General features: G+C 35.0%; 2 protein-coding genes across 3 annotated transcripts; one reads left to right on the forward strand and one right to left on the reverse strand.

Moving 5' to 3' along the window:
- Nucleotides 1–115: 115 nt before the first annotated feature.
- Nucleotides 116–11,855, reverse strand: LOC114533334. The gene is made up of 12 exons (XM_028554842.1): nt 11,763–11,855; nt 5,314–5,375; nt 4,825–4,894; nt 4,523–4,685; nt 3,472–3,668; nt 3,224–3,295; nt 2,328–2,390; nt 2,164–2,244; nt 1,861–1,917; nt 1,023–1,082; nt 653–700; nt 116–207 (listed from the first exon to the last, which is right to left on the reverse strand). The coding sequence occupies exons 2-12, from the start codon at nt 5,353–5,355 to the stop codon at nt 116–118; spliced, it is 945 nt and encodes a 314-aa protein (XP_028410643.1). The 5' UTR covers nt 5,356–5,375; nt 11,763–11,855.
- On the forward strand, nt 6,885–14,526 carry LOC114533358. Of its 2 annotated transcripts, XM_028554870.1 has the most exons (4): nt 6,885–8,281; nt 8,416–8,578; nt 12,420–12,517; nt 13,601–14,526. In XM_028554870.1, the coding sequence occupies exon 1, from the start codon at nt 6,893–6,895 to the stop codon at nt 7,910–7,912; it is 1,020 nt and encodes a 339-aa protein (XP_028410671.1). In that variant the 5' UTR covers nt 6,885–6,892; the 3' UTR covers nt 7,913–8,281; nt 8,416–8,578; nt 12,420–12,517; nt 13,601–14,526. The 2 variants fall into 2 exon arrangements, with proteins under 2 accessions (XP_028410671.1, XP_028410670.1); XM_028554869.1 differs by having other exon boundaries at nt 6,885–8,578.
- The last annotated feature ends 281 nt before the right edge of the window (nt 14,527–14,807 follow it).

Below are 14,807 nucleotides of genomic sequence, written 5' to 3' on the forward strand. Positions count from 1 at the left end.
ACCGCGTAAGAATAATTGCTTACACTATTGAATGTATATACTCCGAATATATTCAATTCCCGTGGTGTAACGTTGATGCAATAATCTTTGCTAAAGAGGAATATATAACTATAATTTATATTCTTGTATATAACTTACTCTGCTGGATTTGCCCATCAATTTCCATGGAAAATTCTGCACCGGTAGCAGAGTTGTCTTTTTCTTGTTCTATATTATAGTATATAAGCATAAACTTTTTAATGTATGATACATATTCCTAAAGGAAAACATTTTATAAATAACAATATAACGTATATCTTAGGAATTAAACCGTTACCATAAGCTTTCGATCAAACAATACGTGTAACGTAATTTTTTAATGCCATATTGTGAATTGGCAGCATGCAGATATATAAGTTATAGTTGATGTGCCGTTATATTTCATATGTATCTGGTATAGAAATGCATATAATCACATTTGCATGGGATTTCAATCAGATTACACAACATATGCAATTCTAATTAGATTTCGAGTATCTATCTATATATCTATCTGCGGCCAACGTTTTTGCAAACGGGTGTATATATATATATATATATATATATATATATATATATATATATATATATATATATATATATCTTGACTGGTTTAAAACTTGTTGAGACCTACCAATGACACTTTCCTTTAATTTCTCTTGTTTATCAATCACTGACAGTGCTTTATAATTGTGCAAAAAAGTAATGGCAGTGTCATTATAAGTTTATTTTTTACTTATATAGATTTATATAGATGGTATACGAGACAAATATCAAGGGAAGATAGGGTGGCTACTTTTTGCGGATTCGTGAACAATGATATTGTCATTATTGTGCACAAGACACAAATATATGGCTGCGTTTATTTTTTCGCGTTTTCCTGTGAATATAGCTATTTAGCTATGCATGACTGCCACTCATTTCTGGCTTCAGCTAAGGTGGCTACAAATTCCCCTTAAAAACAAATGTTTATAGAATGCATTAAATGTACACTTTTTACTTACATGTAATCTGAGCGTAGTCATCTATTTCGTTGGAAACTGTCGCATCGTCATTTTCTTGTTCTACATATATGAAGGTAAATTTCAATGAAAATTTCAATACACAACTACTAAGGCTAACCAGAGGTCACACTATATAGACGGGAGTTATAATCAAAAGGTAACGGGTGCTATAATTTACGTTAATTTTTGTGGACATACATGATGGACCTTTCATAATTAAAATCGGTTTGTTTTGTTAAAAACTTTAAGCCTCTTCAAGTTGGTCATTCGAGGTAAAGCAGACATACTAATGTGAATGCACGAATATTTGGATCATTTTCTCGTTAAGCTGTGCATGCAGTATACATGCAGCTATACTTTGTTTTTAAATATTAAACTGATTTCTTTTCATTAGTTTATTTTGCCTCGTCAATTAAGTAGCCGTAGCTGTTCAGAGTTAAGAGAACGTTACATTTATATCATTTTTCTGGAAGAAATATTTTCACATCCAGTTTATATTCAGGGCATGGCCGACGGATTTCTTTTGTAAGTGTTACAAAAGAAATCCATCGGACAGAAATAGATATCTGAATAAACAGCCTCGCCCTCCGATTCTCGTTCTAGCTACGCCCCTCTTTACATCTATATACAGTGGCGTAGCCAGCCTGACGATTTAGTCATGCTACGCAAATTTTATATTATTATCATTATTCATTTCCTTAGAAATTCATTGTTTTCACAGTCAATGAACACCAAAATATTAGCATAGCATGACTAAATTGTCGGGCTCGCTACGCCACGGCATATATACCTGTCCGAGAATGTATATTATAACGTACATTAAATTTACAACACTTACTGGCAACCAGGACATGATTGTCTGTTTCCAAGGCGACAGACTCGTCATGGGTGTAGGCTTCGTTACATAGTTATAAAAATATTTCAAATGAGCACCCAACAATTAACAACAACTAAATGTCACCTCTGTATGAAATCTCTATGGCTAACAGCAATGGCTTGCTTTTTTATCAACTTATCTGATATTGCTTAGTTTTACTGCATGCATGAAAGTAGCTGCTGCCCTTGTTTTATTTTTTTATATATTCCTCAGATACAGGTTAAGAAAAGTTTCAATTGTGAAATTACATGAGCAATCACATACGTGTAATGACATAATCCTCCAAATGCCTTTGTGGAAACACAGGCGTGACACACGAAATATTACTCTGGTTGTTCGCTTGGCCTGCAAACGTAGAAAAATTTTATTAATGCTACTTTAACTGCATCTAGGCGTAAATGTCGTGCATTAAACTAACAACTACTTACTAGTAACTTGAGCATGATCATCAATAACCATGGATCCGAGGGGAGTGTCCTCATTTTGTTGGTCTACAAATCAGCGTATTTTCAATAAGCTTTTACAGAAACTAAAAGTCTTGTACCAGGCAATGTTCGTTATAGCAGGCACGCCGCAACATCGATAATTGGGGAGGCATATATTCATATATATTCGAGTTCTGCATTATTGCTTTCTTTTGAAATCGATTGTTTTTACGGTCTGTGAACTTGAATATATGAATATATATGCCCCCCCCCCAATTATCGTCTTTTATCGATCTTCCGGCGTCCTCTGCGTTATAGTTTATACTCACTGAATGCTACTTAAAAACAGTTCATTGCATTGTTTTATTATCGAAATATGAATATTATAATAATGATATTTTGCAATATTGAGTTTGACTATAATCTTCTATTAGATAACGTTACTACAAGATTTTACAGTACCCCGATATGAAAATAACGCCCTAAGGCACAAGGAGAAACCATGGGTGCTCTATGTGAACTGGGACTATAACTTGGTGGTCACCTTTGAAGCCAATTAGGAACCATGGTGCCATGAAGTCTATTTTTATTTTTTGCCTTCACGGCTGGCGATCGGTGCATGACGTAGCCAGAACATTAGTTGGGGGGGGGGCATATTCATATATTCACGATACGCAGGATTAATTTCTTTTCAAATCAATCGTCTTTACAGTCTTCTAACATGAATATATATATGAATATATGCCCCCAATTAATGATGCTGGCTACGCCACTGCTGGCAATCGCACCGAAAAAGAATAGAAAGGGACTCTGGTGCTCAATTCGGCTTCAAATTGGCTTCAAAGATGCATGTTTGCTAAGTAAATATAAACTCTATCTTTTCAGTTATTCTAACCAACCTTTGGCACTTTCATTTGCCTTCTCTGCGATCGTTAGCCCTGTGAATTTTTCTCGTTTGTGTTTTAATCGGTCTGTAGGGTATAATGGTTAATTAGAATTATAATAATTTGAATCCAGTGGTCAATTTTTAAAAAAGTATAAGTTTTCTTCAGACCGTATAAAATGGTTTGTCAAGTTTGCTAAGTTTGTCACTCATTTCGGTTGAGCTATAAAAGACATGCAAGTTTAATTTATGTCATTTATATACCCTTTTGAATTCGCCATGGAAGGTCCTTCACACCGTAATCGTAGCGTAACTCTTCGTTTTTACATAGATCCCTCTTAGCATAAATTGCCAAGTGAGGTTGACTATTAATGATGAGTCTTTTCATCAGACAATTCGCCACTCTTGCCTCGGCATCATTAACCAGTCTTCCAAGTCCGTCTGAATGAGTTGCATCGACACTGTAATATAATTTTAGTTAATATACATAAGAGTCCATAGTTGGAATTTTGTGTGTATATAAAACTCGTTTATAGTAACACGCATTTCAACCCGCAATTGTACCAACTGCTGCTAAGGCGTATCAATGCATCAGAATTCATAAAGATATCATGCAGTGAAACAAAAACTAAACAATTGTATAAGTTCATTGAAGATTGATTAATTTTCAACTTGGACATCTATAGTTCAAAGTACTATAATTGTGCTTGTGCATCTGAGGCATTTACCGTGCATAAGAACAATGGAAGTTTTTTGGAAGAAAATAATTATTATCCTGCCGAAATGATTGCACTAGTTGAAAGACTGGATTTTCAAATAAAATGACCTTATTTCGACCTTTCAGGAGAATTTGTTTATAGAAGCGACATTCTTCGGCTCCAGGCCGCGTAGGTGTAGCACTTTCAAAAAGAAACACCTAAGCCTGAATTTAAAACAGTCACAGCAAACATGACGATCGAGCCAATGTAGTAATTTAGGTTCAACGAAAGAGCACGTACAATACTCATTGTTTAAAAATATATTTCAAGCAAATTATTCAAACACTTATTAAGGGCTGCCTTCCACTGTCTCGTTTTTTTACGCGCAGAAAAATTTAAATGCTTCCAAATTTTGATTATATTTAACACATGGATCAACAATTGCATACTAAAATATACGGAAAACTAGGTTCTTTCGATATATTCATCTGGCTTTATGACATATATAAGGATTTAGACTTTTACGTGCGTGTACGTGCGTATGAAAATCGCGTAAGTGAAAAGCAGTCCTAAATGTTGAAGCAGTGCTTGGATGGACGTTATTAGCCTGAACATACCACAATGAGGCATTTCCTTGTTGGAAAAAGAAAAGAAAGCTTCCAAGGTCGTCAGGGTAATTCTTCTCTCTAATGTAACCTTCCTCTTGAGAAATTAATTCCCCTTTGTATTCTAGAAGGAAATCCCCTTTGGAGAATGTTTTTGTGGTAAAAACTCCTCGACCTGAAAAATGGAATAATAAAATGGAAAAATAGAATGACTTGATAATTATATGTATAAAGTTTATGATATAAGCGTAGCTGGCAATTGCTATATGGGCCGGTCTGCCGGTCAAGAAAATTAAATTATACTGATTTAGTACCGATATCATCATCGATGTATCTTTCCTCGAGGTGTTCTTCGTCTTTAGGTAGGGAGAATTGTCCTTTTCTCTATAAGATATAAAATGCCCTCTTAATATTAGGCTGCAGTAATCGCAAATGCGGCGCGCTCATTTTGGGGTGGTGCTCAATCTGGGGCGGTATAGGATATTAAACGGTTGCAAGAAAATATGGGTTGTGTGTTCGAGTAGTAAAAACGAGTGAGCGCATGGAATGAGTGAGATTTTTTTTGACAAGAGAACATATGAAAAATCCATATCTTCCAGCGAATGTTCCGTTTATTATGGACAAAAATGAGAAGAAACTCAATAAATTATTAATAATAAAACAAAACAAAGCTGTAAAACAAAAAACACCCATTACATATTTTTTTTTATTTTTCACTGGTGAAATATGGAAAATATGAGTGTTATACGGTAGAACACCCATGCATGTCCATATAATATAAATACTTTTATTTTAAACGCTACCTTGTTTCTGCGTGTTGATCGCATTCCTTGGTCGTCTGACATGGTTGGTCGTTTGGCAAGTTCTTCACAAAAACACCAAAGGCAAATGGAGTTTTAAATTAGAAAATTTTGGGAAATGGAGTTTCTAAATTAGAAAACGTCAACTTAGCGATTCTAAGTTATAGAAATAACATGCTACCAAAGTTAACAGAAATGTTTACTAGGACAAATTCGATACTTCATTTAACATTACCTAATCAATTAAAAATAAATGGAAAATTTGCCTACGGGGAGTTGTGGCTTGGAATGACCTTCCGCTGCAGTTTAATCATCGAAAATTGTTCGTATATATATATATATATATATATATATATATATAATATATATATATAATATATTATATATATATATATAATATATATATATGTATGCATGATCTCTAACTTCCAAATTAGCTAAGTAGCGAATATAGACTATATATATGAATATTGCAGTTCAATTTCCATTAATACTTTTTTATATAGTTTATGAGATAAAATATAGTACATTTTTCAACTGAAAAATAAAGTCAATTAAATGAAAAGTAAATAACGCCTTAATCAGCTCCCACATGCGCTTGACCTATAGATAATTTGCGACGAATGAATATACCGCGGTGACAACTGCTTCGGTGATTATAGCACTGTATTTTATTCATTTTGCAAATGCACGATAAAAACAAACCTTTAACGAAATACTTTGAGTAAATAAATATTTGAAACTGAACGAATAAATGTTCGTTTTTTGCTTGAAACACACATGAAAAATGGAAATATAGAATGTTCTATAGTTGAAAGCTTCGAATTCGAATATCCAATATATAATATAAAACTTCTAATAGACAAATTCGTTGGAGCATTTATTATATATGTTTATATGCAAGTGTTTATATGAAAGGTTTTACACTCACCGCCTCGGTTGGTAGGTGGGGGACATCCTGTTTACCAAAGAGGATAACCCTATAGTGCATGGTAGGGACAACGTTTATCCATGTAAACACCTTGTCTCGGCCTCCGGGACTAACTTTTCCTACCGGTGCCTGCGCAAAAACTAGGGGATAGTAAACGCTTGGTAAAGTTGTCCCTATACCCTTGATCATGTACAGCCCTTAGTGCTACGAAATGGAGGGGTTGTTTCCAATTAATAGAAAACATATTTTTCATTTTTTTTTACTTTTGGAAACTTATGACGGATTTGCTAATTAAAACAATTTTTATGGCTTTGCCGTTTTGGTTTTTGTATCTGCGTAGCAGATATATTGCTATCGTCTTGTTCACTGTTCACTGTTCACTGTTCACTGTTCACTTCTATCCAATAAACGGCTAGTATTATGAAAGATTACGTCAGGAATGCTACGATGCCCGTTCGCAGGCTGAACAGTAAACACATGGAAACGGGCAGAAAGCAGTGATTTCAGTGATTGTATTCGATTCTATAATCTATAGCTCAGTCCTGATTTTTATCTGTCGTTTTGGCACTTTTTGCTTGGAAGTTGAAAAGGCTTTTGATTTTGTAGCAACTAGGAACGACCGTATATCCTGACATAGTAAGTATTTTAATCATGAATTCTAATATTTTAACCAGTGCGAATGACGGTACTTCTAGTATATTTTGTGAGTTGCATGGATCGATAATTTATACTTTACGAAAGAATCTACGTCTTAGGGCTAAACCATTTCAGAGGACTTATGAACCTCTTCGGAGGGCGAAACAACCTCTTCGGAGGGCAAAACAACCTCTTCGGAGGGCAAATCAATCTCTTTGGAGAACAATTGAACAATCTCTTCGGAGATCAATGCAATTAGAATCTCAGAAACGTAAGCTTTTACATTCAAGACCTGTCCACAGTAGTTGTATTAAATGTATAAATTCAGATCGCTGTGTGTGTAAATGTAATTATCGATTTTCTGTGAGATCTTGTGCAAGAAAATTAAGTCAACCAAATATGAAACGATTTAGAAGAGATCGCGAGCCTTCTAGATTACCTTTGAAGCGAATAATATTAGCTATGAGAAAGAGGAAAAATAGACCACTTCTAAAGCGTTACTTGCTAATGTCTGCACCCAAGTCTTCTACTTTAAACAAACTAGTGGGCAATTTCAAGGAATATTGTTTTCAATTTATGCATACGCAACATACATTTCTTCAGTCATTTGCATATATTAGACCATCCGTTAATTTAGTTCAGAGAAAGCATAAAATTAGAAAACATTCTTTATGCAATCAATCAATAAACAAAAATAGCAGTTTTCTCTGTCAGTATAACATATGTGAAAATAAACTGTTGTTGTCAGGAGATATTGAATTAAATCCTGGTCCTGTTAAAAATACCAACATTGTTCTGCCATCAAATATAGTGTTAGCACAAAGGCTAAGACGCTATCAGTTAATACCATGTGATGTTGGTGGGGGTGGCGACTGTTTCTTTCGAGCGGTGTCTCATCAGTTATATGGTGACCCTGAGCGCCATTTAGAAGTTAGAGCAGTCGGTATTGCATATTTGCGAGACAATCCTCAGAGATTCATTGAAAGTAATACTGAAAACTCCTTGTTAGATTATCTCAATACTATGTTTTTTTAAACAGAATAGCTATATATAGCTACCTATAAATTTGCCAAATGATGATAAATTGTTTGGGCCAAATGATCATAAAATGATCATAAAATGATCATAAAATGATCATAAAATGATCATAAATCATTTGGAAAAATGTAGTTTTTCCTTCAATAATGCTGGTGGTATAACTAAAACCCTGTCTTTCGATTTTTTACGTGATGAGCAACATGCAGTCCGCCCGTGCAAATTCTACTAGGACTTGACTACATACATGGAAACCTTATAGTCCGAGTACGCCAAAAATAGCACGAGTGCTGGGTAACACTGTTGCGACATAATCAAGATGAGACGTTTGTCATGTGTCAAGTCGTGTATTTATTTGACGACCTCTAGGTATAGCATTTCATTTTGAACTTAGGTTTGGTTGTGAGCGCTATAGAAGTGCGTGGCTGCGTGCCTTGCATGGAAATGTTGTACGTAGATATTACAGTGTTATGCTGTGGCTTTATTTATTCATTTGGCTATAGTTGTCTATATTGCTTGATGAATTGTTGGCTTGTAAGGCGTCAGTGAAGTGCCAGTTTGAATGTCATGGGAAGAATATTAAAGTCTCGCTATTCACAGCCGAATGTTTTATGCAATGTTTTCCAGCACGGAATTTGGTTTCATTGAAAGGCTCAACAGTGGCCGGTAAGTAAGATCATGCAGTCTTTTGTAGGCCGAAATTAGCGTGATAATTGTGGAGGGGATGCGTATTCATACATTCTCTTGTGCCCAACGGATTTCTTAATCTGTCGGACAGTCGGACAGATTGGTAGAATGAAAATATATGCTTCCCCCTTAATTTTCGAATCTAATTTCGGTCCTGCTTTTGTCAATATAAAGTAGCCACGTTTGAGATCTACATAATTTGTTTCGAACATTTTGTAAATTTGAAAGCTTAGTTTGTATCTATAATCTATTATCGCATGCAGTCCTCTATAGAAAGTTCATACCTCGCACGATTGTCTATGCATGCATGCAGTAGAGATAAAGTTTCATATGGGGTGTTGAAAATTGATAAAGTGGATTAACTCATAAGAATGTGAATATAATAGTATCACAAGAGCAACAGCATAAAATGCCTTACCCCTGCAGTCAAATTACTGTCATTGGGATTGAATAAGCACGGTTTCTATAAAACTAAATTGTAAAGCGTATTGAAAAAACTATGATTATTTGGCATGCATGCATGAGATTCGATTGTGCTTGTTTGCGCACCCGTGGCTTAGCAAATTGATCAGGCATTTAAATTATAAGAGTGGGTTTATTTCTAAAGGTCTTCTTTTTTCATATATACACCCTTATGCTGGTATTCATCATTGGTTAGGCATTTCAGCTACTTATTTGTGTTATCTGTGGTATGTTGTTGTTTAGTATACTTGAACATGCAGTATCCTATTAATTAAAAGAATACATGCATCAACAGCTGTGAGCAAACCTAGTGCATATATATATATATATATATATATATATATATATATATATATATATATATATATATATATATATATATATATATATATATATATATCCACATGTAATATACACGCAGTATCAAAAAAGTGCAAACACTATATAGTTTCTATAGAATAAGTAGATCTTTGTCCTTCGGATAACACAAATTGAGTTATAATGCAAATTAGGAATATTATATAACTTCGGCTACGAATGGCTCAGCTGGCCGCAGAGCAAAGGCGAGAGTGCTTATCGTGTCAAATTACGCGAAAACACGCAGTGTTCAATAAAAATATTATTGTGTGTTTATGTACACAATTTACTTTGCTTGCATATGTTTTCGTTAGTAACACTAACCCTACACCGTTACCGTAACCGTAGCATGATCAATTGTGTTTTACGCGCCCTCCATGGCCTTCGTTTGGTCTGTTTTAAAATTTTGCAAATATCTGATTTCAAAAAGGTTTGTAGTTTTTATACACCCTATGTACAATAAGGCTTAAGTCGCTTACTCGCTGCGTTAACAAATTTGTGCTGAGTTAACTCGTGCTGAGTTAACAAATTGATTCAGGGTTTGTGATATTTTCTGTGGAATATCTCCCTGGCAGCGCAAGTTTCTAATGTGTGCATATGGTTTTCAGGTTATGGTTTTCAAGTTATTGAACTGCCTCTTGATTGCTAACTTAGACAATATAGTTTTCGATTTTTTGTGCCCAATTCCAGTTGGAAGTATTTCATATATAAGCATGCAATATTTTCTCAAAGCCGTAGGAAACAAGTGCAAATAAATTGGAGCAGAATAAATTTTTGCATATGCTCGTAAGTGCCCTTTTTTTAGAAAGTGATATGAATTCAAGGAGTTTCTTTGCTAAGATTCTCTTCAGAGGCCGGTTGTATGAAAACTGGATAGCGCTATCCACCGGATAGTGATTTTTTCAACGGTTCTAAAAATGCTTGAAAAGCAATAAAATTTCAGCTTTGAAATTTCAGCTTATTAAAGAGTATATCCTTTTTTCGGCATACTGTAAGATTTAATTAATCAAAGTTAACGGGCGATTTTAAAGCGATTCAAAAAACCACTATCCGGTGGATAGCGCTTTACAACCGGCCTTGGAAGTCTTCGATAGTTTCGTTTTATATAATTTTTACCTAAATTAAACCAGTGATTAAACTGTTGCTTATTTCAACCGCTGCGAGTGTTAGCATTGTATGACTGTCAATCACAATGCATGTGTAATAAGTAACTAGCTTTTTCTTAAACGCACTTTTGAGTTGAGGATTTTCACCTTGTTGAAGCATTTGATGAAAATTATATGCGTGTAATGTGGTTTAGTGCGCTTGTACATAGTTATAACGTGATTCGGTATTCTTAATCTCGCATGGGCTGTGTCTGTACACTTGCACACGAAAATATATTCCCTTTTCATGCGTTCTTTGTTTCAGAGTGAAATGTCCATGATTGCATCAGCGAATTTGCCATTAAAACTTGCGTCGGATTTCTTAATTGGTGACATTTATTTTTAGTCCGTCTACGCGGCATGCCCTATACATTGGAATTCTGCGCGTACAGCTGAATTATATACATTGCAGCCGGTTTGCATTCCCAAATTCTGTGGTGTAGGCGCCTTTCAATGACTGAAAGTGAAAAGCAATGTGTTCATGCACGGTTTTCATTTATAGTCGCTGCCGGGTTTCTCGATCAGAACTCAGAAGTATTCGGATTGGTAAATTTTCCGATGCACATTATGTTCCATTGTGCATGGCAGCAATATAGGTAATAAACATTGGCGGTGTATAACTGCATGAATGTAAAAATGATGAATGCCAAAAATAGGCTGGATTTATATTGCAATTATATACACTCGCATGTGCATGTCAAGATTGATTCGCGCCAAAAATTTGAAAGTGGCGCGAATTATAGAATTCAAAAAATGGCGCGAATAGAATTTAAAAACGGCGCGCTTATATAGCTATAATGGCGCAGTGTATACATGAGTAATTGAATATATTTGAAGTTATATGTACCAATTCATATAGCATATGAAATTTTTTACTCTAGATGGTTGTTATAATTAATAGCTAATTCTGATATCGAAAGGAGGGAATAAATGTTTCGCTACGATTTGAACATGCTACATATAAATGCAAGATATAAGATGTAAGTTGAATTGGTGTCCGTCACAAAGACATATCGTAACATATGCAAAGGAAAGATGTATTGATTGAAACATTTGTATTCCAATGGTTATGATTCGATTTATTGAAAATTCCAGTACGGTCAATCGATTAGCAATTGGGATAGTTCAGTGTTAATACAATGCAAATTTGCTGGTAAACTCGTATCATATCGTTCTTAAAGTTCTTATATTTTCCATACCTTATCTAGCTGATTTCCCTCTTCAAATCTTTCTTAACGTTTCGTTTTGAACGTTTATCTGTTTCTTCTGCAGGCTTTTCTTCTGTCTGTCTTCTAGCGTTGCTGGTTGCAAGTGCGCTTGGAAATGGTGATCGCGCAGTTTTTAATGCACCATTGCTGTAATACGATATTTCTAGTTAGTCATTTGGCGCCAAAAAAGTGCGCCAATTATTCATTCAAATAGTAATCCTCGGATAGAGGCCTCTAAACGTCGCAGTAAAATTTCTTACTATTTGAGACAAGAAACATTTTAAGGCAACATGCATGACAAGTAATGATATATCGTACAAGTGATTTAAAAAATGTTGAATAGCTTTGCTGTATCCTTTAGTGTAAATAGATATTCACGAGTTAACATGAGCTCTCCTATTTTAATACCGGTATTATTATGACTAATTTGGCTCACTTAAAACGCATGTTGCATTTATTTTTTTAATGTTTAACGGTGAATTTATCGTGCATGCAAATAATAATTACAGAACAAGACAAGAACATGCAATAGTTGGCTAATACTAAGTTCTAGGATCTTATTCTATTTCTTACTGGGAATAAAACGGTAAAAAATTTTATAAAATGATTCTCAGTTTTAAGACAAATACATTGTTTTATTTTTTTCAGGCAAAGGAATATTTCATTACCTAAGAACAACCACAGTTCTCTGCTCATTTTGCTGTGGGGAGTCTGCATCACCAATAACGAAGGGCGAGTATTTAGAGGTGAGAGACAAGTAGCGTTAGGAAAAAATATCTTTGAATAAAAGCTATGTTACGCGGTGCAATTTTTCTTGCAACTTGCATTGCAATTCTACTTTTAAGAGATGTAAATTAGTGAAGAGTCTTAAATTAGTAAGTGTAAGAAACGCCACGAAGTGTAATAAAGACAAAAGTTCGGTAGTTGCCAAATTTACATCTCTCAAAAGAAGAATTGCATTGCAAGTTGCAAGAAAAAAATTGCACCGTGCATGTAACATGGCCTTAACATCATGTGTGGATTTTCGTGAGCCTGCATGATTCACAGTAGTCGTAATTCGTCGGCTACCTATGCATGGTATTCTTATGCGGCAGACAAAGCATTAACCCACTTGTTAATATTGTTATTCGACCTATCGTTAACAGAGATCCCGAAATTCTACTAGATACTCAATCGTGCATTATTAGTTATAAGTATACTTAATACTTGTTAAATTCTTGAATAATTAATGAAGTTTATACCCAACCAAATTTTGTGAATTAGGTCATATCACACGCTGTATACACCATACAATTAAGATGAAAAATACAACCACTAGTGTGTGGAACTGATTTGCATATTTATTAAAGCATCTCAAAGCAGCAATGAAATGGGCATTTGAAAATTTGTAAGCATGGGAGTATAGCGTAAATTAATTAGTTTTCTTTTACGGTTTAAAAGTTTCTTTTGTCCTCCTATCAGGGGAGTAACTATATAAAACGATAATTGGGGGCAGGTGAATATTCAATGTAAGCTATTGCACTTACAAAAGAAATCCGTCGGCTATATAAATTTTCACCCCACCCCCAATTAACGTTCTAATTGCGCCACTGCCTCCATGCACCATGCATGTGTATATTAGCTATTATGATAAACCCAATTGAAAGCAAGACGCTTTATTTGAATGCCTCAACCTAATAACTATGCTATTTACACACTATTGCGTTGATCATGCATTCAAATCAACAAAGGCTTCATTTCAATAGGGGGGACTTTTTTTTTGACTCACCCTGTATATCTACTTATTGATATTAGTTTCACTACATGTATTTGTCACTTTTTTATTGTAGAATGTCTGTCAAGAAAAGTAAAATTAAAGCCGTTGTCTATGGTAATGCCTCCATATTGTCAGGAAAGCAATTTACTGACGCTGTCAACAGAACACTGAGTTCATTGGTTTTTGTCATTTCCATACAACTCAATCCAAGGAGAATTTTCGTCTTCCCAGAAGCGGCATGCGCCAGGCAGAGTATAAACAACATTTATAAATGATGAGTTGCCAAACTGGTCACAGTTACTGTTTTCGGCAGAGACTTTAACGTAGAGAGACTCGTGTTCTTTGATGCTGATCCGGTGTCGTCGGCGTAAATGATCTGAGATTCTTGAAACTGGAATATTGTAATATCGACAGCCAGGTACATGGCAGGTTCTTCTTGCGTGACGGTCAGCTGAGGATTTTGTGCAAGTCCTTCTTATGGCACTTGGGGTTTGGTATTTTTGATGCTGCGCCATGGTAATAGACGGATGAACTCTTTTAAGATGCCTGTCAAGTCGTTTAAAGAACAATCCATGTTGTGTACAGCCCTCCACTCGACAAACGCCGCTCTGAGGCATGCTGTGTTACAGTATTGCTTGTGTTTATTATTAATGGTGATTATTCGTTCAATGTTTTGCAAGATGTATAGCTGTCTATCATATGACTCAGAATTCGAATCGACGAACGTTTTGGCGGGCTTTGTTTGTAAATTTTCCCGCGCCTTATTGTGGTCATTAAAATTCCTTTTCTGATATAGAATTACAAATCTGATGTTCAATCATTTAAATTTTTTTGCAACAAAACATTCCACAAAGCATTCCAAAGTTGATGAAATTGCAAAATCAAGTTTCTGTCATATTTCTGTCAGTATCATCAAATTTATGACATACCTGTGGTCTGATTATTTCTTCAACGTTTCACGAGATGTACAGAATGTCCGCAAAAAAGAACCCTTTTCAAGTTTTGTCAGAGTTTGAATGCTTTATTTATGCCAAACAATTGCAGCTGTTGTGTAAAAATTGGAAAACTGAACCATAGACCTTACCATATAGTGATCAGGCGCGTTGAATTTCGAGCCAAAGCTTGATGGGGTCAGGGTTTCCACAATATTGACAACCACAAGGGAGGGAGGGATCTGTGTTAGTAAGATATATTATGCAATCTTTTCAAAAGTTCTTTATTGCTTTTTTTTGTCATTTCTATCTCCCTATGAGGACGGTCATATGCAAATAAGTTGTGGA

This window comes from Dendronephthya gigantea, unplaced genomic scaffold (assembly GCF_004324835.1).
Source record: "Dendronephthya gigantea isolate DGI-Jeju-01 unplaced genomic scaffold, DenGig_1.0 000089F, whole genome shotgun sequence".
NCBI lineage: Eukaryota > Metazoa > Cnidaria > Anthozoa > Malacalcyonacea > Nephtheidae > Dendronephthya > Dendronephthya gigantea.

Bases quoted from the DNA above. Each gene is read 5' to 3' on its own strand.
- LOC114533334 (XM_028554842.1), bottom strand. From the start codon at position 5,355: ATGTCAGACGACCAAGGAATGCGATCAACACGCAGAAACAAG. The intron at 2,391-3,223 runs GTTGGTTAGAAT...GCTGATTTGTAG, and splicing joins GGCAAATGAAAGTGCCAAAG to ACCAACAAAATGAGGACACT. The intron at 1,918-2,163 runs GTATGTGATTGC...TATGTAACGAAG, and splicing joins GGAGGATTATGTCATTACAC to CCTACACCCATGACGAGTCT.
- LOC114533358 (XM_028554869.1), top strand. From the start codon at position 6,893: ATGAATTCTAATATTTTAACCAGTGCGAATGACGGTACTTCTAGTATA.